This window comes from Carassius carassius, chromosome 8 (assembly GCF_963082965.1).
Source record: "Carassius carassius chromosome 8, fCarCar2.1, whole genome shotgun sequence".
Lineage (NCBI taxonomy): Eukaryota > Metazoa > Chordata > Actinopteri > Cypriniformes > Cyprinidae > Carassius > Carassius carassius.
The window spans coordinates 30,797,571-30,823,590 of record NC_081762.1 but is presented as its reverse complement, the minus strand read 5'-3'; the positions used below and the strand labels follow the sequence as shown (position 1 = coordinate 30,823,590).

General features: G+C 41.2%; 1 protein-coding gene and 1 long non-coding RNA gene across 4 annotated transcripts in view; one reads left to right on the top strand and one right to left on the bottom strand.

Moving 5' to 3' along the window:
• LOC132145718 (uncharacterized) overlaps nucleotides 1-26,020 on the bottom strand; it is a 383,521-nt gene that overhangs the window by 87,180 nt on the left and 270,321 nt on the right. The window lies entirely within an intron of this gene.
• LOC132145714 (SH3 and cysteine-rich domain-containing protein 2-like) overlaps nucleotides 1-26,020 on the top strand; it is a 95,917-nt gene that overhangs the window by 42,125 nt on the left and 27,772 nt on the right. For all 3 annotated transcript variants that reach the window (XR_009434500.1, XM_059556938.1, XM_059556937.1), the window contains 3 exons: nucleotides 10,753-10,799; nucleotides 11,978-12,057; nucleotides 12,236-12,287. Coding sequence is in view for 2 of the 3 variants with exons in the window: in XM_059556938.1 (XP_059412921.1) it covers nucleotides 10,753-10,799; nucleotides 11,978-12,057; nucleotides 12,236-12,287 (179 nt within the window). In the remaining variant the exon portion in view is untranslated. The remainder of the gene's footprint in view (nucleotides 1-10,752; nucleotides 10,800-11,977; nucleotides 12,058-12,235; nucleotides 12,288-26,020) is intronic.

Here is a 26,020-nt window from a genome sequence, read left to right as displayed (position 1 = left end):
TGAAGCATGCACATGCTTCAATCAAACTTAAAGAAACCCAGGAAAAAGGCAGAATGGACGTGAATCAGGGGGAGGGATGGCGTGCCAGGAAGAGTGCCTGGACACAGAGGTGGATCAAGAGGCCAGAGCAGGGCAGGAGCCCAGGGCAGGGCCGGCAGAACAAACCAGCGAGGCTCCGGCCAAACAGGATCACCAGCAGACCACCAGGACAGAGCCTGAGAGACAGACATGAACCCTGGCAGAGGGCTCAGGCAGGACTGCAATGAAAAGCACAGAGAGGTTAGTAACACCCTTGCTGGCCGTAACAGCACAGGCATACAGTTCAGCAACAGCCTTCTTAGACTAGAAGTAGAATGAGAGTTCAGGAATGGGCACCAGCACCCAGAGAGGAACGGAAGCAGACGCCACCGCTGCCACCTTGGGAGATTCTGCAGCAGAAGCCACCACCTCAGCAGGAACTGGAACAAGCTCAGGACTCAACTCATAAACTTGAGTAGGCTCAAGAGTGAACCCATGAACTAGAACAGGTTCTGTAGAGGATTCTGGGGACTCCTGGACTGTAGCAGCCTCTGGAATTGACTCTGAGGGCTTCCGGACTGGAGCAGGCTCTGGAATGTACTATGAGGGCTTCCGGACTGGAGCAGCTCTGGGGTTGACTCTGAAGGCTCTTGGACTGGAGCGGGTTCTGAAGACCAGCAAAACAGAGAGCTTAGGTGTGGCCGGTAGGGCAAGGAGCTTGGTTGGAGCTAGCAAAGCAAGGATCAGGGGTGGAGCTGGAAAAACAAGGATCATAGATGGAACTGGCAAAGCAAGGATCATAGGTGGAGCTGGCAAAGCAAGGATTATGGGAGAGACAAAGAGAGCTGGCTGCTAAGTAATTTTTGGGACCTACAGGACCACCAGACTTGGGACCAACAGTCAGGTCCTACAGGACCACCGGACTTGGAACTAACAGTCGGGTCCTTCAAGAGCACTGTACTTGGGACCACCAGAGTCGACCATGCTGTCCTTCTCCTTCTCAACCTTTTCTATGGTGGGGAAATCAACAGAGGGTACCATACTTGACTAGATAACGGAGTAGGGGATGGGATAGTCCCTGTCAGCAGATTCTGGTGTATTACCTTCTCCTCCTGATGAACCTGTAAGTACCTGGAAAAGTTCCAGAAGTCCAAGGACTTTAACTACATTTACATTTACATTAATCATTTAGCAGACGCTTTTATCCAAAGCGACTTACAAATGAGAACAATAGAAGCAATCAGACCAACAAGAGAACAACAACAGTATACGAGTGCCATGACAAGTCTCAGTTAGTCAAGCAAAGAAGTTGTAGCTATGTTTTTTTTTCAAAGAATAGGATAGACAAGAAAAGGTAAGTGCTAGTATTAGTTGGTCAATTGCTGGTGAAAAAGGTGATTCTTTAGATGTTTTTTTGAAAACAGGTAAAGACTTTGTTGTTCGAATTAAGATTGGGAGATCTTTTCCACCAGCTGGGCACAGTACAGGAAAGGTCAGTGAGAGTGATTTTGAAACTCTTTGGAAAGGCACCACAAAGCATCGTTCCCTTGCAGGACACAAGCTTCTGGAGGATGCATAAGTTTGAAACAGTGAGTTTAGGTATATCAGTGCCGTGCCAGTGGTCATCTTGTAGGCAAGCATCAGTACCTTGAATTTGATGCGAGCGGCTACTGGTAGCCAGTGTTACCTGATGAGGAGAGGAGTAACGTGAGCTTTTTTTGGCTCATTTAAAACAAACCTCGCTGCTGCATTCTGGATCAGTTGTAGAGGCTTGATAGTACATGCAGAAAGGCCCTACAGGAGAGCATTACAAAAGTCCAGTCTGGAGAGGACAAAATCTTGGACAAGAAGTTTGGTGGCTTGCTCTGACAGGAAGGGTCTAATCTTACTAATGTTGTATAAGGCAAATCTGCAGGATTGGATCATTGTAGCAATATGGTCTGTGAAGCTTAACTGATGATCCCTCACAACTCCTAAGTTTCTGGCTGTCCTGGAAGGAGTTATGGTTGATGAACCCAGTTGTATATAGTAGTTGTGATGAAATGATGGGTTAGCTGGAACCACCAGCAGTTCTGTTTTAATAAGGTTGAGCTGAAGGTGATGGTAATTCATCCAGCTAGAAATGTCACTTAGACAGGCTGCAATGCAAGCAGCTACAATCCGATCATCTGGTTGGAATGAGAAGTAGAGTTGATGGTCATCAGCATAGCAGTGATAGGAAAAGCCATGCTTCTGAATGACAGATCCTAATGATGTCATGTAGATGGAGAAGAGAAGTGGTCCAAGTACTGAGCTTTGAGGAACCCCAGTAGCAAGAAGTTGTGACTTAGAAACTTCACCCCTCCAAGACACCCTGACGGATCTATCTGAGAGGTAGGACTTAAACCACAGGAGTGCAGTTCCAGAGATGCCCATCTTTCTGAGGGTGGACAGTAGAATCTGGTGATTGACTGTATCAAAAGCTGCAGACAGATTCAGCAAGATGAGTAAGGAGGATTTGAAAGCTGCTCTTGCCAGGTGCAGGGCATCAGTAACTGAGAGCAGGGCAGTCTCAGTTGAGTGGCCGCTTTTGAAGCCAGATTGATTGCGGTCCAGGAGGTTTTTCTGTACAAGAAACATAGAGCTGGTTGAACACAACTTGCTCATGCGTCTTTGCAAGAATGGAAGAAGGGATATAGGTCTATAGTTTTCTAGAAGTGCTGGATTTAGAGATGGTTTCTTAAGCAGTGGGCTTACCAGAGCCTGCTTTATTGCTGAGGGAAATGTACCAGAGTGAAGAGAGGTGTTGATAATGTGAGTAAGTGAAGGTATGACTAAAGAAGAAATTGCCTGAAGGAGGTGAGTGGGGATAGGATCAAGTGGACAAGTAGTAGGATGATTGGACAAGATAAGTTTGGAAACGCCATCTCTGAGAGTGGAGAGAAGGAGGAGAGAGAGTGTGTATTTGTGATTGTGAAGATATCCTCAGTCTGCTGTGTGGAGAATTGGTCACTGATGGTTCTTGTCTTATTTGTGAAGAAAACTACAAAGTTGTCGGCTGTAAGAGTCGATGAAGGAGGAGGTGCAGTTGGACTAAGAAGAGAAGAGAACGTTTTGAAAAGTGTGCGAGAGTCAGAACATTTATTAATTTTGTTGTGGTAGTATGATGTTTTCATAGTGAAAACACTTGCAGAGAAGGAAGAGAGGAGAGACTGATACACACTGAGGTCAGTAGAGTTTCTTGATTTATGCTATTTCCGCTCTGCAGCCCTGCATTTAGAACGATGTTCACGGAGAACATCGGACAGCCAGAGGGCAGTTTGGGTGGTGCGTGCTGGTAACTGATCCATCTCTCATAGCGGATGGGGTTCATCCAGAGAGAGGTTAAAGATGTCCTTAATATCCAGCCCCTGACAATCCAGCCTCTATGTCCTCATTCAAACCTACTGGTAAAAGTCCTGCACCTCCATTCCCTGCTGGTGAAGAGCAGCCAGACTCTGAAGAAGGACTTGTCCGTCTTGCGTGTTTACAGGGAGCAGTCCTCTGGCTGCAGTGAAAACATAGAAGATCCAAGTGCAGTTTAATGCAGAACTAAATACTGCAGCAACAAAGGACACACAGAACATGGTATATATAGAGAAGTAGTTCTCAAACCTTTCCTGGAGTACCAACTGCCCTGCAAATTGTGTATGTCTCTCTCAATTATCACACCTGATTCAACTCATCAGCTCATTAGTGGAGACTGCAAGACCTGAAGTGGGAGTGTAAGATATAGGGAGACATACAAAATGTGCAGTGCTGTGATTCCTTCATGGAGAGTTTTGAGAAACCCTGATATAGAGGAACTAACAAGACTAACCACACACAGTTGAAAACAATGAGATCTGATTGACAGAGCAAAAGGTAATGGGAAATTAAGTCCAGAACAAAACAAACAATAGCTCAGAAGAGGCTTGCAAGGGCACTCTAGTAGATGGCTGTAACAACTGGTTACTAATCGATGGTAGCCATTGATTTTCATAGTATTTTATTTATTTTATTTTTTTCATAATATATAAGTCAATGCTTAGCTAAGAGGGAACATTCAAAAGTTATGTGAACAAATGTATGAACATTCATTCATACAGTGAGTTGTTTGTTAGAAAATTTTTCAAAATATTCTCCAAAAAAAAAAAAAACATTGTTTATAGGAGTTTTTCTTTCTCTCTTATTTTTATTGTCTTTGTGTTGTAGTTGTCTCTGGGTACTGGAAGCTTATGTCATTAAAACAAATTCCTTGTATGCACAAGCATATTTCGCAATAAAGCTCTTTCTAAATCTGATTCTGAAGAAAACAGAAACAAATATTTGAAGTCACTATTTTGGTGATCCATTTTGTTAGTCCCTCCCCCCTCTAGATCCTCTGTTTGTGTGCTCAGACACGATTACTGCTTCAGAAGAAGTTGGGACAGAATAACAGGTGATCTTGGCTGTAAAGGGAAGTTGTGGCCTAGTGGTTAGAGAGTTTGACTACTAATCCTAGGGTTGTGGGTTCGAGTCTAAGGCTAGCAATACCATGACTTACATGCCCTTGAGCAAGGTGCCGAACCCCCAACAGCTCCCTGGGCACCGCAGCATAAATGGCTGCCAACTGCTGTGTGTGTGCACTTTGGATGGGTTAAATTCAGAGCTGAATGTCACTTTCACTTTTTTATTTTTTCACTTGAAATTAATGTCATTGTAAATTGGTCTGATTCACTGAGTACATCTAAAGTCTAAACACTGATTTGTTTACACTGAAATACTAATTTGTTTAAATATTGTGTTATAGACCATGTCATATACTACTATGACAATCAGATATTATCTGTGCTTAATTTGTAAATTGCGAGGTCCCGGAACAAAACGGGGTAACGGATCTGGCATGTGATTACAGAAGGGAGAGGTAACTGAGCATTCGCGCAATGACATTGGTGGACCAGTTTAAGTGATTAAAAGCGTGCATCAGATGCTTTTAAGGTCTGTAACGCCACGAATAACCTGGAAATGCCATGCAATTTTAAAACAGCAAATTCCAGGCATAAAAAATAGTTTAGAAAAAGTAGTGGAATTTTATTTTACAAATCTCTGTATAATAGAGTTATATTTTGTCAGGTCCTAAATTTAGGTGGGGGAGTGTGTGTAGATATATCGAATGGTTTAATAATTATCGAAGCTTTCAAGTTCATAATGAGGGAAATCCTGCATTTTTTTCAATAAATCCACACAAACTATAAGATTAAATCAGTCATCCGAAACCAGATTCTCATCAGCGCATCTTGTCTTCACTACAGCGACCTGCTGAACGCTGCGATATAAGACTTTCTCTCGCATTTCTGGACAGCTGACAGAACTGTCACTTGACTAATCGGGTCATTGTTGCATTGTCACAAAAATAGTTATAATTTGCACTACTTTAAGTATTTTAAGCAATACTCGCGCGCTCCAAAGGCTGTATTATGTGCCCTCACAGTCACATCTTATTTGTGCATATAAAGCCATATATATTTAATTTCAAGTAATTATATTTCGTTTCATTTTTGTTAAGGTTAAAGTTGATTCGTGGCTGTGATCTGCTTTTATTTGTGTGCAGTCACAATATCAACAAATGTGCTTTTGTAGAATGGGGAAAAACAACATGATGTGCTTTCTGCCGTGTCGTCTTTAACAGGAGAACAAAAATTAACCGACACTCATGCCTCAAGCGAAAACATGCCTCACATACATGATAAATAAATCTAATGAAATAAAACAAATCGAAAACAAAAACTTTCATTATAATCATAATCATAATCCATAAAGATTAACTTCTCTTTAAAGGCGCGTCTAATGGAAATGGCGAGTCAGGATCGGCAATTCATCCTTGCAACACAGAATCAGAAAACACTAGTTTATTAATATATAATTCAAATATCTCCTTACTATTTCCCCCTGTCACATTTTTGACGTTACTTTTGCCGGGGCTTTGCGGCACGCTTAAGTTTATTGCGTGTATTTGAACGCAGAACTGTTCAACTGCTGACGGCACGCACTGCTGCTGCGGGACACTTAACACCGTCGAGTCGCTCTTCACAGTCGCGGTAGCACGGTCTCGTGTTGTTTCCATCAGGGCAGCAATTATTATTATTTTTCGATCATGGATGTATGTATGTATAAAATATAAAAATAAGGAGAAGCCTAAAACAGACACGACCCATGTCTGAACTATGATGTGAAAATTTTAGTCCGAGGCCGGCCCAAGTGGCGTAAAAAGGAGGAAGGGAGTCCACCATATGAGGTGCCGGATCGGATTTCGGAGGTGCCGGATCCGGATCCGGCTTGTTCCGGCACAAATTAAGCCCTGGATATTACGAAAACCTATCGTGAGGTATGATAGGTATGATAGTATGTGCCAATTAAAACACTCACAGTGTGTAATGCTGTTTGTGGAGCTGTTTAATCATCCTTTGCTGAGATCTTGAGAGATTTGATGTCTTGTATTTCAGTTCATTTCATTTAAGTCAGTTGGAGCTTTTATCTTTTTTTATCAGTTTATCTTTCCTTCAGTTATTCTGCTTGTAAAAAGTAGGTGTTCAAATGTTAAAAATAATGTTTTGGGAATATTATGCTAAACTTTAAATGATGTTCTATTAACATAAAGGAAATGTTTATGTTCTTGGAATTTAATTGAATCAATGTTCCTAGAAAATTTAGTTCTCAATGAAAAAAAGAAAAGAAAATTAAAACACTTCAGGAACATCATATTAACCATAAAAATGTTTTCTACTTTAATGTTTTTTCCTAACCAAAAGAGAATGTTTGGAAAATGTGCTTAGAATAAAAATTTGTTAGCTGGGTGGTTACCATCAATTTTTTTAATTCACAGTGGGGGAATATTTATTTGCCCCCCCTGCTGATTTTGTAAGTTTGCTGACTTACAAAGAAATGAAGAGTCTGTAATTTTTATGGTAGGTTGATTTTAACGTAAAGAGACAGAATACCAAAAATAAATAAATAATAATAATAAAAAATCCACATCTTATATAAGGATTAGAAAAAGGGGCGCTGCTAGCAATTTTGGGCCCCCTACAACACCAAACATACACTATATTGCCCAAAGTATTGGGGACCCCCCCCCACCCCCCACCCCCACCCCCCACCCCACTTATTCTGAACATCTCCATGAGTACAAATCTTAATGTTTAAGCAAATAATGATATTCTAGGGAATTGTGTGCTTCTGTTTTTATATCAATAGTTTGGACAGGGCATTTTGTGCTCTGTGTATAAGGCAAGGTTTAAAAAAAAAAAATATTGATTTAGTCAGTGTGGAAGATTTTGACTGGTCTGCAGAAAGCAAAGTCCTAATACAAGTTTAACACCTCTGGTGTGATTTTAAATGCAGACCTTAAAGGGTTAGTTCATAGAAAAATCTAAATTATGTCATTAATAACTCACCCTCATGTCGTTCCAAACCAGTAGGACCTCCGTTTATCTTTGGAACACAGTTTAAGATATTTTAGATTTAGTCCAAGAGCTCTCAGTCCCTCCATTGAAACTGTGTGCACAGTATACTGTCCATGTCCAGAAAGGTAAGAAAAACATAATCAAAGTAGTCTATGTGACATCAGAGGGTCAGTTAGAATTTTTTGAAGCATCGAAAATACATTTTGATCCAAAAATAGCAAAAATGACGACTTTATTCAGCATTGTCTTCTCTTCCGTGTCTGTTGTGAGAGAGTTCAAAACAAAGCAGCTTGTGATATCCAGTTCGCAAACGAATCATTCGATGTAACCGGATCTTTTTGAACCAGTTCACCAAATCGTACTGAATCGTTTTAAAAGGTTTGCGTCTCAAATATGCATTAATCCACAAATGACTTAAGCAGTTAACTTTTTAAATGTGGCTGACACTCCCTCTGAGTTCAAATAAACCAATATCCTGGAGTAATACATTTACTCAAACAGTACACTGACTGAACTGCTGTGAAGAGAGAACTGAAGATGAACACCGAGCCGAGCCAGATAATGACTCATTCTCGAGTCAAGAACCGTTTCTGTCAGACGCGTCCGATTCGAGCTGATGATACTACACATGTGTGATTCAGTGTGAAGCAGACTGATTGATTCTGAACTAATTTCATGAGCGCGGGTAAACCGAAGGCTTGAATCAAGGGCAATCATCACCAATGATGCCATTACATCGAGCACAAAAGAACCGGTGAACCGTTTTCTTCAACCGGTTTATTGAATCGAACTGTCCGAAAGAACTTCTGGTGATCAGAAAACCGATGCAACCATTTCTTGACTTGTGAAAGAGTCAATCTTTCGTTCATTATCTGGCTCGGTTCGGTGTTCATCTTCAGTTCTCTCTTCACAGTAGTTCAGTCAGTTTGGGCACCTTGGTATAGATAATACAAAAGAACAGTGTACTTCAATTGAGCAGGAAACCAAAAGTTTCTCAATCAGGACTTGACTTGTGGTGATGCAGCAGGGAATCCATACTTTCCTCTGCCCAAACAAATCTATCTCCTTTTAGTACATACCTGACTTTAAACCCAACACCAGAGCAAACTAGCACCCCCTTATGGAGCGTAGTTGAAGCATGAAAACTCTTACCCCAATCAAAAACACCTGAAGCAGCTAATCAAGCTCTTACTAGACATACTGGAAACTTTGTGGCAAGTGTGTTGAGGCAAGTTAGATCTAAACTCTGCAGGACACTGGCCCTCCAGGACTGAGTTTAGGCACCCCTGATCTATACAATGTATTCTCTGGAATGCTTTTGGTCATTTTGTGTGTTCTTCATATTGATTGCATTTGTGTTTGCTGTCAGATTAGTAATTTTAATGTTAGCGTATCTTTTGTATCAATAGAAAAGGACTTCTTGATACATTTTGTCAGCTGATTTCTGGGTAATTCATTCAACTCAGAGATCAAATGGATTCCTAATAATGAACTTTACTGACACCGCTGGCTTGAAGGCAGCGTTTTGCATGTTTCAGGATTGCAACAAAACTTGACATAGAAGACGGTAATATACAGTGAATTCACTATTGTATGCGATGGGCAAACAGGCTGAACCCATATTAGAGTCCTGCACGGGTCCATTTTTGGAGATCCGCCCCCACCCGTGCCCGCAAAGTTCAGCACCAGATCCGACCCGTCACTCGTGATAAAATCAAAACTAAATCCTCACCTGCTCAGACCCATTAATATTTGGCCCATTACCCGATACATGCCTGCGATAAATCACACACGCTAAAGTCATTCCAATTAAAGTGCTTCATCATTGTTGTGTATGTGTAATGGTAATTTAGACATAGAAATATTGCACATATTTTTCATCTGCGCTACTACCTGCCTGCAAGGAGTTAATTATCCACCCACATCACCGCCCGGGAATGTCACAATCCACCCGTTTTATCCACTTTTATGCGGGTACCCTACCCATTGCAGGACTCCAACCCATATTCAGCACATTTACATTTTCTGTAGTAAGGAAGAAACTTTTAGAGCCAGATACTGACACAGATTTCTCGATAATCAGAACTGATTAAAACACAAAGCGCTGAAATTCCAGGTGCATGTGATGTAAGTGAAGTAGGTTATACGTCTAAACACATTAATCAATTCAAGAAAGACACATGAGGTAAATATATTTAGAGGTCACTTGTAAAACATAAACTGTAAAAGAAGTGACCAGTGAAAGAAAACATGATGTAACAAGAAAATTTGGTTTCTGGGGTCAGTTTCGGATGATGTTAATGAGGATGAGTGGCATGTGAAGTTACCAATTCAGAGGACTATTGTTAAGTTCAAGATCGATATAGGTGCAGATATCATGTCTGAGCAAACATTTCTGAAACTTCCTAATCACCCTCATCTTACAAAAACATTTGTCAGCTTCTGGACATATGTATTTATAATAAGTAGGAGCTAATTTAGTTCATCAAAACGGAGTTCCTAGAACTAAAACCATTCCTAGTGCCTGCAGGGACATGCCAAAAAGCAGATATTTCCGCCAAAAGTTCTAGGAACAATGAAAATTTCCTTGGTGCAAAAGCTCCTAATCTGTCCTTGGTATCTGCACAATTTGCCTAGTGATAGATGAATTTACATGAAAAAAACATTTGGAAATAATTTGGATTAACATTTCTCCTCGCAGTTAAAAGTTGATAAGCTTACAGAATTATATGGCTAGTTGTATGGTTTAGGGGCAGTCATGGCCTAGCGGTTAGAGACTCAAACTTTAACCCAAAGGTTGCAGGTTCAAGTCTCAGGTCCGGCAGGAATTGTCAGTGGGTGGAATGAATAACCAACACTCTCTTCCACCCTCAATACCATGAGTGAGGTGATACCCTTGAGCAAGGCAATATTGAACTGCAGCAATATGGCTGCCTACTGCTCTGGGTGTGTTTACTAATGTGTGTGTGTGATTGTACTTGGATATGTTAAATGCAGTGCACAAATTCCAAGTATGGGTCACTTCACCTCATTATTTTACTGACATTTGATTGTTGTTGTTTTTTTTTCCTGCTGTTAATGAACATTACACAAAATTTTGGGTTGCAACTCCGCAGATGAGAACCACTGCCTCTGAACAATACAAATAATTGTAATATTTTTTTAGATCAACCCTGACAGATTATTAATGTTTTAGATAAACAGATTAGGCATTATTGAACTGACAACTTAATGTCCAGCATTGCTTGATCACAAGATAGTTATACTTCCTTCCACTATTTTTCAATTACAGATGTCTCAACTGAGAATATCAACTCTGAACTGGATGAGATCTCCCAGGTATAGTGACATTTCTGTATATTTGTGATGGTTTTTAGTAGTTTTTGTTTGCAAAGATCAAAATTACAGAATAACCCACAATTTCCAAAAAGTTAAGTTAGTGCTCAGTCCCATTTGAACTTGTCCTAATGGGTAGAATGGTAGTTTTTTTAAGCATATTACATAAAATAACTGTATTCTGAAGTGCAGTATAACAAAGAAAAATAATAATAATAATAATAAACTAATGAAATATAAAAATGATAAAAATAATACATCTGGCACCTGGTCACAAGCACACAGCAGGTCGTCCTGATGAAGGCCAAAGGGATGACCCTTTAAGCCAGAGCAAGAGAGGCTGGTTATTCTAAATCTGTGATTTCTAGAATATTGCAGGTTTACATTGACCCTAATTCATTCAAGTCCCCCCCAAAAAAGGCTGGTCATTGAGAAACCGATGAGGAATCATTTCAACACTGCAGCTGGAATTGCTCTCCAGTTCAGTGCTGAACAGGCTAAGGATATGTCTCAAGAAATTTTAAGAGAAGTTGGACTGTTTAAAGTGAAGTTTGGCAAGTTTAATTTATTTGGGTCCAATAGAAATCATTTTGTTATGCATCAAACCGATGAAAGACTGAACCTTGAGTGCATAAAGAAGTCAGTGTAAGGTGGAGAAAGAATGGATTGGGGGATATTTTCCTGCAGCAGCAGTTGGGCCTCTTATACAGATACATAGCAGGGTAAAGCAGTTCATTGAAGCTGAAAACATTTAAATAATGAAATGGCCAGCCCAGAGTCATGATCTTAACCTGATTGAAAAATCTTGATGAAAAAAAGTAATTGCTGAGAATCCCACTACAGTCATCAAATTGTGGAAGAGACTTGAAGAAGAGAGAACAAAGATCACAGCCGCACAGTGTGAGAATCTAGTGATATCTTGCTGGCGCAGATGTGCTGAAGTCATTCAAAACGAGGGCCCCTCCACAATTTTACAAATTTTTGACAGTTGTAAGCCACCAAAATTTTAGTTGTAAACTTGGTTAAAAGTGGTTAATGATCTCTAATTTTGATCACTGTGTTTTTAACAAAAAGATTTTTGTTGAAATGCCTTGGTTATTTTGTCAAATGTTAGTAGAACAATAATGGCAATATAAAGCAATAAACTACTGATTAGATATTGATTTTTGTTTTCACTTAAGATTCCTAAAGTTCACCCCATTCACACTTACGTGGCACTTTACAAGTTCCTCCCTCAAGAGCAGAATGACTTAGAATTGCAGTAAGTAAACAGTGTGGGTGTGTGTGAGTGTGTGTGTGTGTGTGTGTGAGAGAGAGAGGTGGGGGGGGGAGAAAGTATATGTTTGTGTGTTTAAGTGTATTATTAACACATTCACATATCCAGCACACATATGATTTGGAAACATCACATTTGGCTTTTCTCTCTGTTTTAATCTCAGACCTGGTGACAGAGTTATGGTGATTGATGACTCTAATGAAGAATGGTGGAAGGTGGGTATTTATCTCCAAAGAGCCCTATTTCCTCAGTGTCACGTCCTTGGACTGCCCCTGTGTTCTGTTTCTTGTGTTTAGTTCCTGTATTTAAGCCCTGTGTTTTCCTGAGTCCTGAGTCCAGTCTTAAATGTAATCTCCATGTCCTATGTGTGTATTTACCCTGGTTCTGTTTATTTAAAACTTTTCGATCCTTTTCTCCGCGCTCCTACCTACCTACCTACCTGGACCTACAAACAGTAAGCGGCACCCTTCTCCCCATGTTTTTGTTTGAATTTTTTTTTTTTTTTTAAATCAATCATGGTAACTGCCACAAGATTTGCCACCCTGGCCTGGAAGAATCTTCCCTTTGTGTAATTCTGAGGGGAAGAAGGATTGTGGGAAGGAGGGGGAGATCAACTCTACCTTCATGAAATGTTTTTTTACTAAAATGTATTTGAAATACATTTATTTTGTGCTAAGTATATGGCAAATACATTTACAAATTTATGTTCTTAAAAATACATTGTGGTTGTACATTTGGTTTACTAAACTGGATTTATTTTGTTCTTAATGTACTTTGTGTGGAAGTAATAATTAGACCAAGCTAAATATATATAAATTTATTGTCAGGGACCAGGCAAGCCCAGTCCAAGACAATCCACAACGATCATGCTCCCCTGAGTATTAATCACTCTCAACTGGTCAGCATCAGCAATCTCATCAAGGCACTATAAAACACTCACCTCAGCCCCAGTTCACCATCAAGCCTCCAACAGGAATAGACCTTATGTTTCCGTCCCCTGCTTGCTTCGCATTCCGTGTATTCCAAGACGTAACGTATACATACTTTTGAAACACTAAGCTTTGTGTCAATTGTTCTGCTGCCTCCAGGATTCCCAAGCCATACCTGTTACCTGATTCCCCTACAATCTCCTGTATCTCCTGTGTTCCTGTCAAGCTCGTTGGACAGTTCCCTCTCCTGTAAAAGAAAAGGGACAAGCATTAGTGAACCGTTATTGTGTGGCATCTCTTCTATGGATGCACTCACCTGCATTCAGCCCCTCACTGAGTGATCTGCACAGTATCCACACCTGAAATCACCTTCTACTCACCGTGCACTTTATCTTGTGAAAAATAAATGTTGTGTTGAATTCACTTACCTCTGCCTCCAATGACTATCCTGACAGAAGGCTTGACTGACACCGACATGAATTCAGCACAACCCGAAGACGGCACTTCCGCAAACACCGGAACAAAACGCCAAACATACTCCCTTGAATTCCGGACTCTGACCGCAGCGAGTGGATGGAACGAGAAAACACTTCTGACGGTATACCGAAGAGGATTAAATCCCGCACTTTGACTGCAGCTCGCCATCTATGGTGATAATCTGGGGTTAGAGAAATTCATGCAACAAGCCCTCCGAGTTCACTTGAGATCCCAGTCCTGTTATCGTTATCCTGTTATCCTGTCCTCGATGTTGCAGCCATTGTTAACTCCAGATCGGCCGGCAACTTCATTTCAGGAAAACTCGCCAAGGCACACAACCTCCGAAGGACCCAAACAACGAAACCGTACTCTATCTATGCAGTGACTGGTGAGATGATCAACAAAGGGTATGTGACATACAAATAGCACCCATCACCTTCTGTGTAGAAAACACCCATCTTGAATCAGTTGCCCCATTTGTTCTCACAAATAGCCAAGCTGATTTAATTCTAGGCCGCCCTTGGCTAATCCGACATCAACCCACGATAGATTGGGCTATGGGGAAAATTCTGAACTGGGGTTGCAACTGCCAAGCCACTACTCACTTGTATCCCGTACAATCCGCTAATGATTACCCTGTATCAATGTCAGTGAATTCTACATCTATTGAGAGTCCCAAGGAAAACTTGTCTGTCTATGTCTCTTCATGTTATGCCTCTTTTGCAGATGTCTTCTTTCCAATTGCAGCCTCCAAGCTACCGCCACATCGACCCTGGGATTGTGCCATAGACCTAATTCCTGGAGAAACCATTCCCAAGGGTCGAATTTACTCCTTGTCCATCCCTGAACAAAACGGCATGCGAGAGTATGTCGAAGAGGCTTTGAGACAGGGACACTAGACCTTCCACCTCACCGGCTGCCGCCAGTTTTTCTTCGTCCCCAAGAAGGATGGAGGCTTACGACCCTGTATTGACTATAGAGCCCTAAACAAGATAACGGTGAAGTGTAGTTATCCACTTCCCTTGATCCCATCCTCCCTGGAAAAACTCTGTGACACCCGTATTTTCACAAAATTGGATCTGAGAAGCGCATACAACCTGGTCAAAATTCGGAAGGGAGACGAGTGGAAAACGGCTTTCATCACACCCGCAGGGCACTACGAATACCTTGTAATGCCATATGGTCTAGTAAATGCCCCCTCAGTGTTCCAGAGTTTCATGGATGAGGTCCTCCAAGAGTTCCTGAACTGTTTTGCCCTCGTCTACATTGATGACATACTCATTTTCTCTCGCAACGAAATTAAACACCAGCATCACGTTTCCCAAGTGCTCCATCGACTCCGAGAGTTCTCCCTGTTTGTAAAGGCTGAGAAATGCGTCTTCCACCAGACCTCTATAGAATTCCTGGGCTTCCACATCAGCGCGAAAGTGGTTAAAATGGATGACTGAAAGAAACAAGCTATCACACCTTGGCCTACTCCCAAGTCAATAAAAGATCTTCCTGTAAAAGAGGTTCCTGGGCTTCGCAAACTTTTATTGCCACTTCATCGACCAGTACAGAATGATAACCACACCACTTGCATCTCTCCTCAAGGGGAAGCTGAAGACACTGCAATGGACCCCAGAAGCTGAGCAGGCTTTCCAGACATTAAAGACTGCCTTCACGAGAGGCCCCTTGCTTCAGCATTCAGACTCAGAGAAGAAATTTGTTGTGGAGGTAGACGCCTCTACAACAAGTGTGGGAGACATCCTGTCCCAGTACTCCGAGAGCGCATCCAAACCCATGCCATGTGCCTTCTTTTCTAGAAAATTATCCCCAGCCGAGAGAAATTATGATACTGGCAATCGATAACTCCTTGCTATGAAATTTGCTCTGGAGGGATGGAGACACTGGTTGGAGGGAGCCAGACAACCATTTCTCGTGCTTACAGACCATACAAATCTCCAGTACCTAAAAGAAGCTAAGAGGCTCAATCCTCGCCAGGCCCGGTGGGCCCTGTTCTCTTTCAAATATCCTACCGCCCCGGATCCCAGAACACAAGAGCCGATACCTTATTATGCCTCCACATGCTTGAGGAAACCCCAGAAGAGCCAGAGACCATCTTACCCACTTGGCTATTCGTCAACCCCATCCAGTGGGGTCTAGATGAACTGCTCCTCGAGCAATCACGACACCGGCCCATTCCACCCACGTGTCCAGCTGGCAAGATCTATGTGCCCGAAGATCATCATACGTCCTTCATCCCCGATTTTCACTCATCTGTGGGAACAGGTCATCCCCATAATCAGTAAGACACTCACCACTCACCACTCTGAGTGGCTCAGTGGTTCATGTAGGATCTCTAAACCGGAAGGTTGGTGGTTCAATCCCCGGCTCCACCTGACCAAGTGTCGAGGTGTCACTTGTGCCATGACCAAGGTACCTCGGCAACTACCTACCAGAAAACTACTCCCGTTACCGACTCCCCATTGCCCTTGGTCCCAAATTGGAGTTGTTTTTCGATTTTGTCACTGATCTCCCAGTCTCGGACGGTAACACCTGCATTCTTGTAGCCATAGACAGATTTTCTAAAACATGTAGACTATTCCCCCTGAAATGTTTTAAACAGTCGAACTCCTGTTTGAACATGTATTTCGTATCTTTGGCATTCCAGAGGATATCGTGTCGGACAGAGGGCCCCAGTTTATCTCCAGTGTATGGTGGTCATTCTTCACCCTCTTAAATGTAACAGTAAGCCTCACTTCTGGTTACCACCCACAAACAAATGGTCAAACAGAACGTAAGATCCAAGACATCAGTCACTTCCTCAGAACATTTTGCCATCACAGTCAGAACCTCTGGATCCGTTACTTAGTCTGGGCAGAATATGCCCAAAACTCCCTCCGACAGACATCCACCAACCTGACCCCATTCCAATGCATCCTGGGCTACCAGCCTCCCCTGTTCCCCGGGTCCGGTGAGTTGTCCGAAGTTCTTGCAGTGAATACCAATTATACTGATTGTGCTGAAGTGGAACTACTGCAAGTATACCTCTGGTACACTTTAAACATCTTGCATTTAAACACTGATATTTTACAGATATTATAAAAGTAATGTTAAAACACATTTTAGGCATAATGTTAAGAAATGTGCATTGTGCAATAAAGTAATACTCTAATAAAGCTTGTATTATTTAATTACAATTTTATATCTGTAAGTGTTCAGTAATTTGTCAATAAATGTTAATAAATTTGAAGTAACTTAGTATGAAATAATGTATTTCAAATAAATTATGGCATAAGATTTTTACTTGGGTAAATATATTTATAAACTAAAGCTTTTTAAAGGGAAAATTGAAATTAGCAGTTGAAATAATTTTGATATAATTAATATTTTGAGCTTTAGACAGCAACATGGTTTTGAAACACAAAGCAATGCTGTACTTATAAAAAATATTTTATTAGTCATTTTATGGAGGTAGTATGAAAGGAAAATGCCATCAATAAATACTGAAGTCGGTTCTGTTTAGTGAAACATTAATCTTCTTTTCAAGGGTCTTTCCTACAAATTTGTCTTTGTTCCGGGTTTGATGAACCGTTTAGGTCTAGGTTAATGCAAAGTCAGGTTTTTATTTTGTGCTTCCATTTGGAGAATACTGTATTTTGATATAGATACTTAAAGGGGGGGGGGGGGGGGGTACAATGGTGTTTCGTGTATTCAGAGTTGTTCACAGTGTTAAAGAGATGGTTTCTCATGCTAAACATGGCCAAAGTTTAAAAAAATAATTTAGAAGAATGACTGAGAATTTCTGTGCCGAAAAACTTACTTCCGGGTTGGTACAAGTTTCGGCTGTTTTTTTTTCGATCATGGATCTAATGACGTAGACGAGAACGGAAGTCCTTATATGAGCATTTCTCCCGGACTAAATTTACATTTAGTCATTGTTGATCTGAAATTAAGCTTTGTCTCGGTTATGGTTGAATCACAGGACCGGATACAAGTTGCCTTGCAAAAACTCTTTATTGTCATATGTATTAGGCATTGGAGAGAAACTTGTTGTCTTTGTGCTAGCTGTATGCGTTTCTCTGGGACATTAACAATGAGCATAGCTTATATACCACTGACTAAAGGATTTGCAATTCCTTACAAGGTAAAGAAACATGAATGTATACTTCATGCATACATCAGTTGAGATATATATTAGGGATGAAAACAAAAAAAAAATGTGCTCAGACCGTGGTTCAATTTAAATCTGACAAAGCATCTGTAATATGGTTTGCTATAAATAGCACGTAAAACAAACAGGGTTCATCCAATATATGTTTCTGTTGATGGATGCGCATTCTGGATTCCCAGACATTACAACAACAGCGATGAGAAAAAAAACCCCTGGAAAAATCATTCATTCTTGTTCAATGCGAATGCCTTATGCTGGAATATGGACAGTCATTTATTCCGTCATCATCCGGGTGCTGATGCACACGTTAATATGTATTTAAACCAAACTAATTTAAGCTTTTTCAATTTAAACCTTTAAGAGCCAAAGGAGCAAGAAGATTTGTGCGTGCGCTCATCCGAAGAGTGCAAACCTGCGCCTCAGAATGCACGCAAATATAAGCTCTCTTTGAAGTATTCTGTTTAAATGGACAAATTCACACAAAATTTAGGTCAAAATACCTGTTTTGGTAAGTATCCTACAGCAGACATAGCCGGCTGAATGCAGGCCTGCTGTATCAGTGCACTGGATCAGTGCATTCATCAGTGCACAGCAACAACAAAGAAATCACTCACTGCTCTTGGTTAAAAAGCTTTTGTAAATATAATAAAGAATTATCTTTAATTTATATAGTCCAATGTGCAATGCTGTTTTACATTTGATTACTTTATTCAATTTCTGTACCTAAAAACTTAGACCCGGATGCTAGACCTGCCTAAAAAAAAATAAAAAATGAAAATTCCTGTTTATTGTTTGTATCTTTACTGCATTGTATTCATTTGTGCTTGTAGTTGGATAGAATATTCTTCTTTTTTTATTAGAAAGTATAGTTTTTCCATAAACATAGCACATACCGAACTGGGTAACACATACTGTGTAACACAGACAGTACATACATACATACATATATATATATATATATATATATATATATATATATATATGCATTGTTGGAAACAGGTTACATGTAGACACATTCTTGTACGGCCAAAATGATCTCTTATCCCTGTGTCTGATCCTAACATGTTCACTTCAGCTTATGTAGTATATGTAACTTTGTCATGCACTAAACTTTACAAATAAGTTAGACATCCAATTATGAATATAAGTAATATTAAAATAATACATTTATTTTCCACATTCATTTAGCAAATGCTTTTATCCAAAGTGACTTACAATTGAGTACAATAGAAGAAATCAATCAACTAACAAAAGAGCAATAATCTGTAAGTGCTATGACGTTTTGTGAAGTTTTGGTTAGTCTAACACAGTACATGTAGAAGGTTATATATATATATATGAAGATGACTAAGGATTTAGTTGTTTGGATTGAGTTGGGCAGGTCATTCCACCAGGAGGGAACAGTTAAAGTAAAAGTCCACGAAAGTCATTTTGTGCTGGGATGGCAGTATAATGTACTGTTCACTTGCAGAACAAAAACTTCTAGAGGGCACATAAGTCTGAAGTACTGAATTTTGGTTAAGTGGTGCAGAAACCAATGGTTGTTTTGTGGGCAAACATCAATGCCTTGAATTTGATAAGAGAAGGTACTGGTGGTAGCCAATGCAAATTGATGAACAATTTGTAAATTTTCTGTGAAATTTATTGTGGTTGATGAGCCTAACCGAATGGTGAAATTGATATGAATTAACGGGTTTGCTGAAACCATCATAAGCATTGCAGTGATATGAAAAGTCATGTTTCACAATGCCACAACTTAGTGATGCCATTTAGATAGAGAAGAGAAGTGGTCCCAAATCTGAGCACTGATGCACCCCGGAAGCTAGGCGACTTAATCTTTGTTTGTGTTCTACTGTAGAAATAAAGTCACCTACATCTTGGATGCCCTGGGGGCAAGCAGATAAACATAAAATTTTCATTTTTGGGTGAACTATCTCTTTAATGAAGAATGGCAAAGTCATCAGCTGTTAGAGTTGATGAAGGAGGGGTTGGAAGAGTAGGACATAAGAGGGAGGAAAAATAGGTTAATAGTCTGATTAAACATCTTACCTTTTAATATTCATATCATGTTTAGTTCATCAAATTTATGAATATTGTTGTGGAGAAAAATTCTCAGACACCTCTTCTTTGGCCCCAATATTTCATTTGAACATCCATGCTTAAGGACTTTGCATGAAGTTTAATTTTGTAAAGTAAAATAGCTAATAAAATAAGTAATAATTTCACATAAAAAAAGATTTTAAACTCCTGGTTTGCTGCATATATACTACTATGTAATATACAAGCTTCCTAAAACAATATTCTTAATGTAACAGGCTGCCCTGTTACTGGTGATTTTTTTCTTTGCAAATATGATATTTTATACATATTTACTCTGATTATGAAATAGATATATGTATTTACCTGATGAAATTAGTTATTGTATTATTTTGTAAAATGTATTTTTATATTTTTTTATTCAGACTTCCTGCACAAATGATTGTATTCAGTGGGCATTTTTTTTTAAATCTTAAATTTCATAGTAACATAAATATACAATATCTTTCCCTATTTTTTTTTTTCTGATTTGAATCACTTTTCAAAGTTTCAAAGTTTTCATTTACTTATGCCAAACAATTTGAGAATTAGTCAGATTTAAATGATAATTAAAAAAATTTGATAATTATCATATTTCCATGACAGTGCTGAATTTAGTCATTCAGTCAATGACAGTAATTAATGGGAGTTAGAGGAATTAGATGGAGTATGGGTATGTCTTACAAAACTGTAAAAGGTTATTTAAAAATAAAGCGGTCACGGAACGCACACAAATAGGTAGATCCAGGTCCATGGAGGGGAATAGGGACTGGAAGTGAAAAAACAAAAAAACAAAGAGACCAGGAGGGAGGTGGAATGGTGGAGGATCAGGGGGAGGGACTGGAGCCCACCGGGGTGGCGCAGGCGGAACTGGAGCCCACCACAGCCGAGCAGATGGGACCGAAGCTCACCAAGGTGGAGCAGAGGACCACCGCAGCCGAGCAGACAAGACAGAAGCCCACCAAGTCAAGTCAAGTCAAGTCACCTTTATTTATATAGCGCTTTAAACAAAATACATTGCGTCAAAGCAACTGAACAACATTCATTAGGAAAACAGTGTGTCAATAATGCAAAATGAGAAAAGGCAGTTCATCATTGAATTCAGTGATGTCATCTCTGTTCAGTTAAATAGTGTCTGTGCATTTATTTGCAATCAAGTCAACGATATCGCTGTAGATGAAGTGACCTCAACTAAGCAAGCCAGAGGCAACAGCGGCAAGGAACCGAAACTCCATCGGTGACAGAATGGAGAAAAAAACCTTGGGAGAAACCAGGCTCAGTTGGGGGGCCAGTTCTCCTCTGACCAAACTAAACCAGTAGTTCAATTCCAGGCTGGAGCAAAGTCAGATTGTGCAGAAGAATCATCTGTTTCCTGCGGTCTTGTCCTGGTGGTCATCTGAGACAGGGGATCTGTATCTGGGGCTCTAGTTGTCCTGGTCTCCGCTGTCTTTCAGGCCAGTAGAGGTCCTTTCTAGGTGCTGATCCACCATCTGGTCTGGATACGTACTGGATCCGGGTGACTGCAGTGACCCTCTGATCTGGATACAGACTGGATCTGGTGGCTACGGTGACCTCAGAATAAGAGAGAAACAGACAAATATTAGCGTAGATGCCATTCTCGGATCTAGCAGTTTTTAATGCTTTTCTGTAGGATAGGTTACTTTCCCGCCAAGCAATACGAAATACCTCTAGTTTTGTTTTCCTCCAGCTTCGCTCCATTTTTCGGGCTGCTCTCTTTAAATGCTTGTAACAAGAAGCATTTCCGCTAATTGTCATCCCCAACAAGCAACATCACTTACCTTCGGCTCGCTTCCCCTCAGTTCCTGTGTCACCCTCTCCTGCTGCCCACTCATCTTCGCCATCTGGATACTTCACCCACCTGCACCATCCTGGAAAGTGTATTCCTCTCAGCTTCATCTTTGTGTCTTATTGTCGTCTTGTATCATTGTCTTCATTAAACTGTGTTAAACTCGCACTTGCTTCCTGCCACTCCTTCACCCAGTCGTTACAGAACGCTCTCACCCAACATGGAAGCAGCGAGCACCACTTCACTTTCAGAATTCATCCATCACAGCATCAACCGTATGGATCAGCAGCAGGAGAACATCGTGAACACCGGACGCACGATCCAAGCGCTGGTGACACAGGTGTCTGAGCTCACCCAGCAGATCCATCAACTCACCTCTCCCACTGCGCCCACCGCACCGCCTGCGCCGCCCGGGAGACCTCCCAGGACCACTTCCGGCCAGAGCCACGACTTCCGGTGCCAGAGAGTTACTCCGGTGAGCCTAACTTTTGCAAGACTTTCCTTAACAAATGTTCCATGCATTTTGCATTGCAGCCCCGCACCTTCGGGACGGAAGAGTCCAAGGTTGCATTTGCTCTTAAATTAATAAATTGTTAGGAGCAACGGTTAGTCTGTCTTCTGGTTATCATCCCCAGAGTAACGGGCAGTCTGAGCGAGCCAACCAAGATTTAGAGAGAACGTTGCGATGTTTAGTCTTCAAGAATCCTTCTTCCTGGAGCCAACAATTCTCTATGGTGGAGTACGCTCACAATTCGTTACCAGTGTCAGCAACGGGCCTCTCTCCGTTTCAGTGCAGCTTAGGTTACCAGCCACCGGTTTTCCTAGTCTGGAGTCTGAAGTCGTGGTCCCCTCCGCTCATGCATTTGTCCAGAGGTGCCACCGCACCTGGAATAGAGCCCATGAGACTCTGCTCCGGATGAGGGAGTGCACTAAGGCCAAGGCCGATCGCCACCGGTCAAAGCCTCCCATTTACGTTGTGGGTCAAAAAGTGTGGCTTTCTACTAACAATATTCCTCTCCGCTCCGTTTCTAACAAATTAGCTCCCAAATTTATTGGCCCGTTTCCTGTCACCAAGATCATTAGTCCGGTGACAGTCCGCCTCAAACTACCTCCAGCGTTCAGGAGAATTCATCCAGCCTTCCATGTGTCCAAAATTAAACCCGTGTTTTATTCACGTATTAATCCGCCTACCACGGTTCCCCCACCGCCGCGTCTCGTAGATAGGGAACCTACTTATTCGGTGAATCGTATTCTGGACTCGAGATGGAGGGGACGAGGATTCCAGTACTTGGTGGACTGGGAAGGTTACGGTCCGGAGGAGAGGAGTTGGGTACCTGCTAGGGACATACTGGATCACTCCCTTATTGATGATTACAATCAGCAGGTAGGCCCTTCTGGGAACTCCAGGAGGTGTTCTTAGAGGGGGGGGGGGTGGTACTGTAACCGTGATCTCAGGGTTTTGCACTTTGTGGGTGAAGTCTGTGTGTTACGCGTCAGCACTGATTAGTCTGTGGGCTTCTCCTATAATTGTCATCAGCAACAGCTGTCACTCATTACTCATCCCTATATATTGGCTTGTCTAGCGTCTTGTGTTCATGAGAGTGTTGTTTCATGTATGTAACCTATGTTTGCTTTCTTGTGTGTTTCTGCGTTGGATGTCCGTGTCTCCCGGGAACCCCGTCCACTCTACGCACATCACCAAAAAGCAACATCACTTCACATCACAACTACCTTCGGCTCGCTTCCCCTCAGTTCCTGTGTCACCCTCTCATGCTGCCCACTCATCTCCGCCATCGGGATACTTCGCCCACCTGCACCATCCTGGAAAATGTATTCCTCTCAGCTTCATCTTTGTGTCTTATTGTCATCTTGTGTCATTGTCTTCATTAAACTGCGTTAAACTCGCACTTGCTTCCTGACACTCCTTCACCCAGTCGTTACAAGAACTAACTCGGATGTAAAATCACCAAACTCTTTAATAAAGTCTGTATAGTGCCCTGGTGGCCTGTATACAGTAGCCAGTACAAACATAACAGGGGATTTATCATTAACATTTGTTTCTCTGGATAATGTTATAAAAAGCACCATTACTTCAAACGAGTTATACTTGGAGCCTGCCCTCTGAGAAATCCTGAAAACTTTGTTATAAATTGAAGCAACACCTCCCCCTTTGCCTTTTAGACACAGCTCATGTTTATAACAGTAATCTTGGGGGGTGGACTCATTTAAAATAATGTAATCATCAGGTTTAAGCCAGGTTTCTGTCAAACAGAGTACATCTATATTATGATCAGTGATCATATTATTTACAAAAAGTGTTTTCGTAGAAAGGTATCTGTTATTTGATAAGCTAAGCTTTATCATTTGTTTATCCATATTGCATCTGTTTTTTATTTGTTGAACCTCAATTAAATTGTTAATCTTAACTTGGTTTGGACGTTTTTTGTATTTTCTAGTTCGGGGAACAGACACAGTCTCTATTGTGTGATATCTAGGTGAAAGAGTCTCTATGTGCTGAGAATTAACTGACCTCTGTGACGTGAGGCAGCAGACAGTCGGTTTAGCCAGTCTGTCTGCTTCCTGACCTGGGCCTCAGTTAGTCAAGTATAAATCGAGCGCCAACCTCCCGCTCTCTCTCGTGAGGCCAATAAGGAAGTGATGAAAACTGCAATTCATCGACTGGCCGCTTTAGGCTGGCTGCAAAGGGGAGTCAGTTCCATAGACTCCCCATGTTAAAATGCCCAACTTTACAGCAGGAAAAAACATGTTTACAGCCTGGTTCAAAAAATTATTTTGGTCTAAATAGCTAATTTTTCCCTTCATGACAACTGTGAGGGGGGTGAATTTTTTTATAACTCATCCGTTTAAATTATATTAAGACTTAAAGTTCTGCATAATTAAGGGTGTAGCCACTTGAGTGACAGGTGGATTGCCGCTGCTGACACTGCCGTTGTGCTAGGTAGGTGTGGCTTCAGCAACTAGCTCCCGCCTTTTTGCCCATTTTTGATTGTCCGGCAGAGTCGCGCGATGATGCGCTGCCAAGATGGCGACAGCCCGCTCTACACACTTTAGGCTTCAAAAACACACTTCAGGAGACTACGGGTGACGTCACGGACACTACGTCCATGTTTTTATACAGTCCATGGTATAAACAGTAAGACTATTTGCCATATTTCTAGAGAGAAGAGTGGCGCCATCCCAGGAGGGATGAAGACCATCTCTTTTCAACAGGTCAGGTCTGCACCAAAAGCTCAACCAATTGTCTATGAAACCTATGTTATTCTGTGGGCACCACTTAGACATCATTGAGTGATTACAATCTGCTATGCATCTTGTCACCACGGTAAGCAGGGAGGGGACCAGAGCATATTACAGTGTCTGACATCGTGCTTGCAAGTTCACACACCTCTTTAATGTTATTTTTAGTGATCTCCGACTGGCGAAGTCGAACATCATTAGCGCCGGCATGAATAACAATCTTACTGTATTTACGTTTAGCATTAGCCAGCACTTTTAAATTTGCCAAGATGTCAGGCGCTCTGGCTCCCGGTAAACATTTGACTATGGTGGCTGGTGTCTCTATATTCACGTTCCGTACAATAGAATCACCAATAACTAGAGCACTTTCATCAGGTTTCTCAGTGGGTGCATCACTGAGTGGGGAGAACCTGTTTAATGTTTTGAACGGAACAGAAGAGTGGTGTTTTGACCCTACGACTACGCTGCCTCACTGTCATCCAGTTGCCCTGCTGCAGGGGCTCTGACAATGTACAGGAATCCCTGAGCTAGACGCATCCAAAGCCGTATCTAGAGCCCTAACATTCTTACTGTCCTCAATTAAAGTTTGTATGCGTGTCTCTAATTCTGAAATCTTCTCTGTCAGCCAAACTATTTCCCTGCATTTATCACATCTGAATCCCTCATCTGCGACAGAGATAGATAAACTGTACATGTGACAAGAGGTGCAAATAACAATAGCAGGAGAAGCCATTACTCACCGTGCTTGATGAAATATTCTTACCGCAGTTGTTTGATGAACTTGTGAAAAACTGGAGTGAGAGAGAGGAGAGGATAAAAGAAAACATCGATAGGTTTGAATGAAATCACTAATGACAAGCTAACGAGTGCTAACGCAATGTTAACGAGTGCTAACGCAATGGAACAGTTGAATTTAAGTTGTTTTTCAGCTGTTGCTTTTTTTGGGCAGTTTCTGTCTTTGGTCTCCTCTTCAGCTGGTGAAATGAATGTTAAATCGGATTTAAATCTAGAGACTGATTTGGGCAATTTAAGACTTTACATTAAATACGCGATAAAGTCCTTGACTGAACTGGCAGCGTGTTTTGGGTCATTGTCCCAAGATGATTTTGTAGCCTTCCAAATTAATTCTGCTACTGCCATCATACATTGAGTCATCATAAAAAATGAAGAGGTCCTATTCTAGAGAAAGCCATGCATGGCCATGCCATGACATCAGCTCCACTAAGCTTTACAGATGAGGTTGCA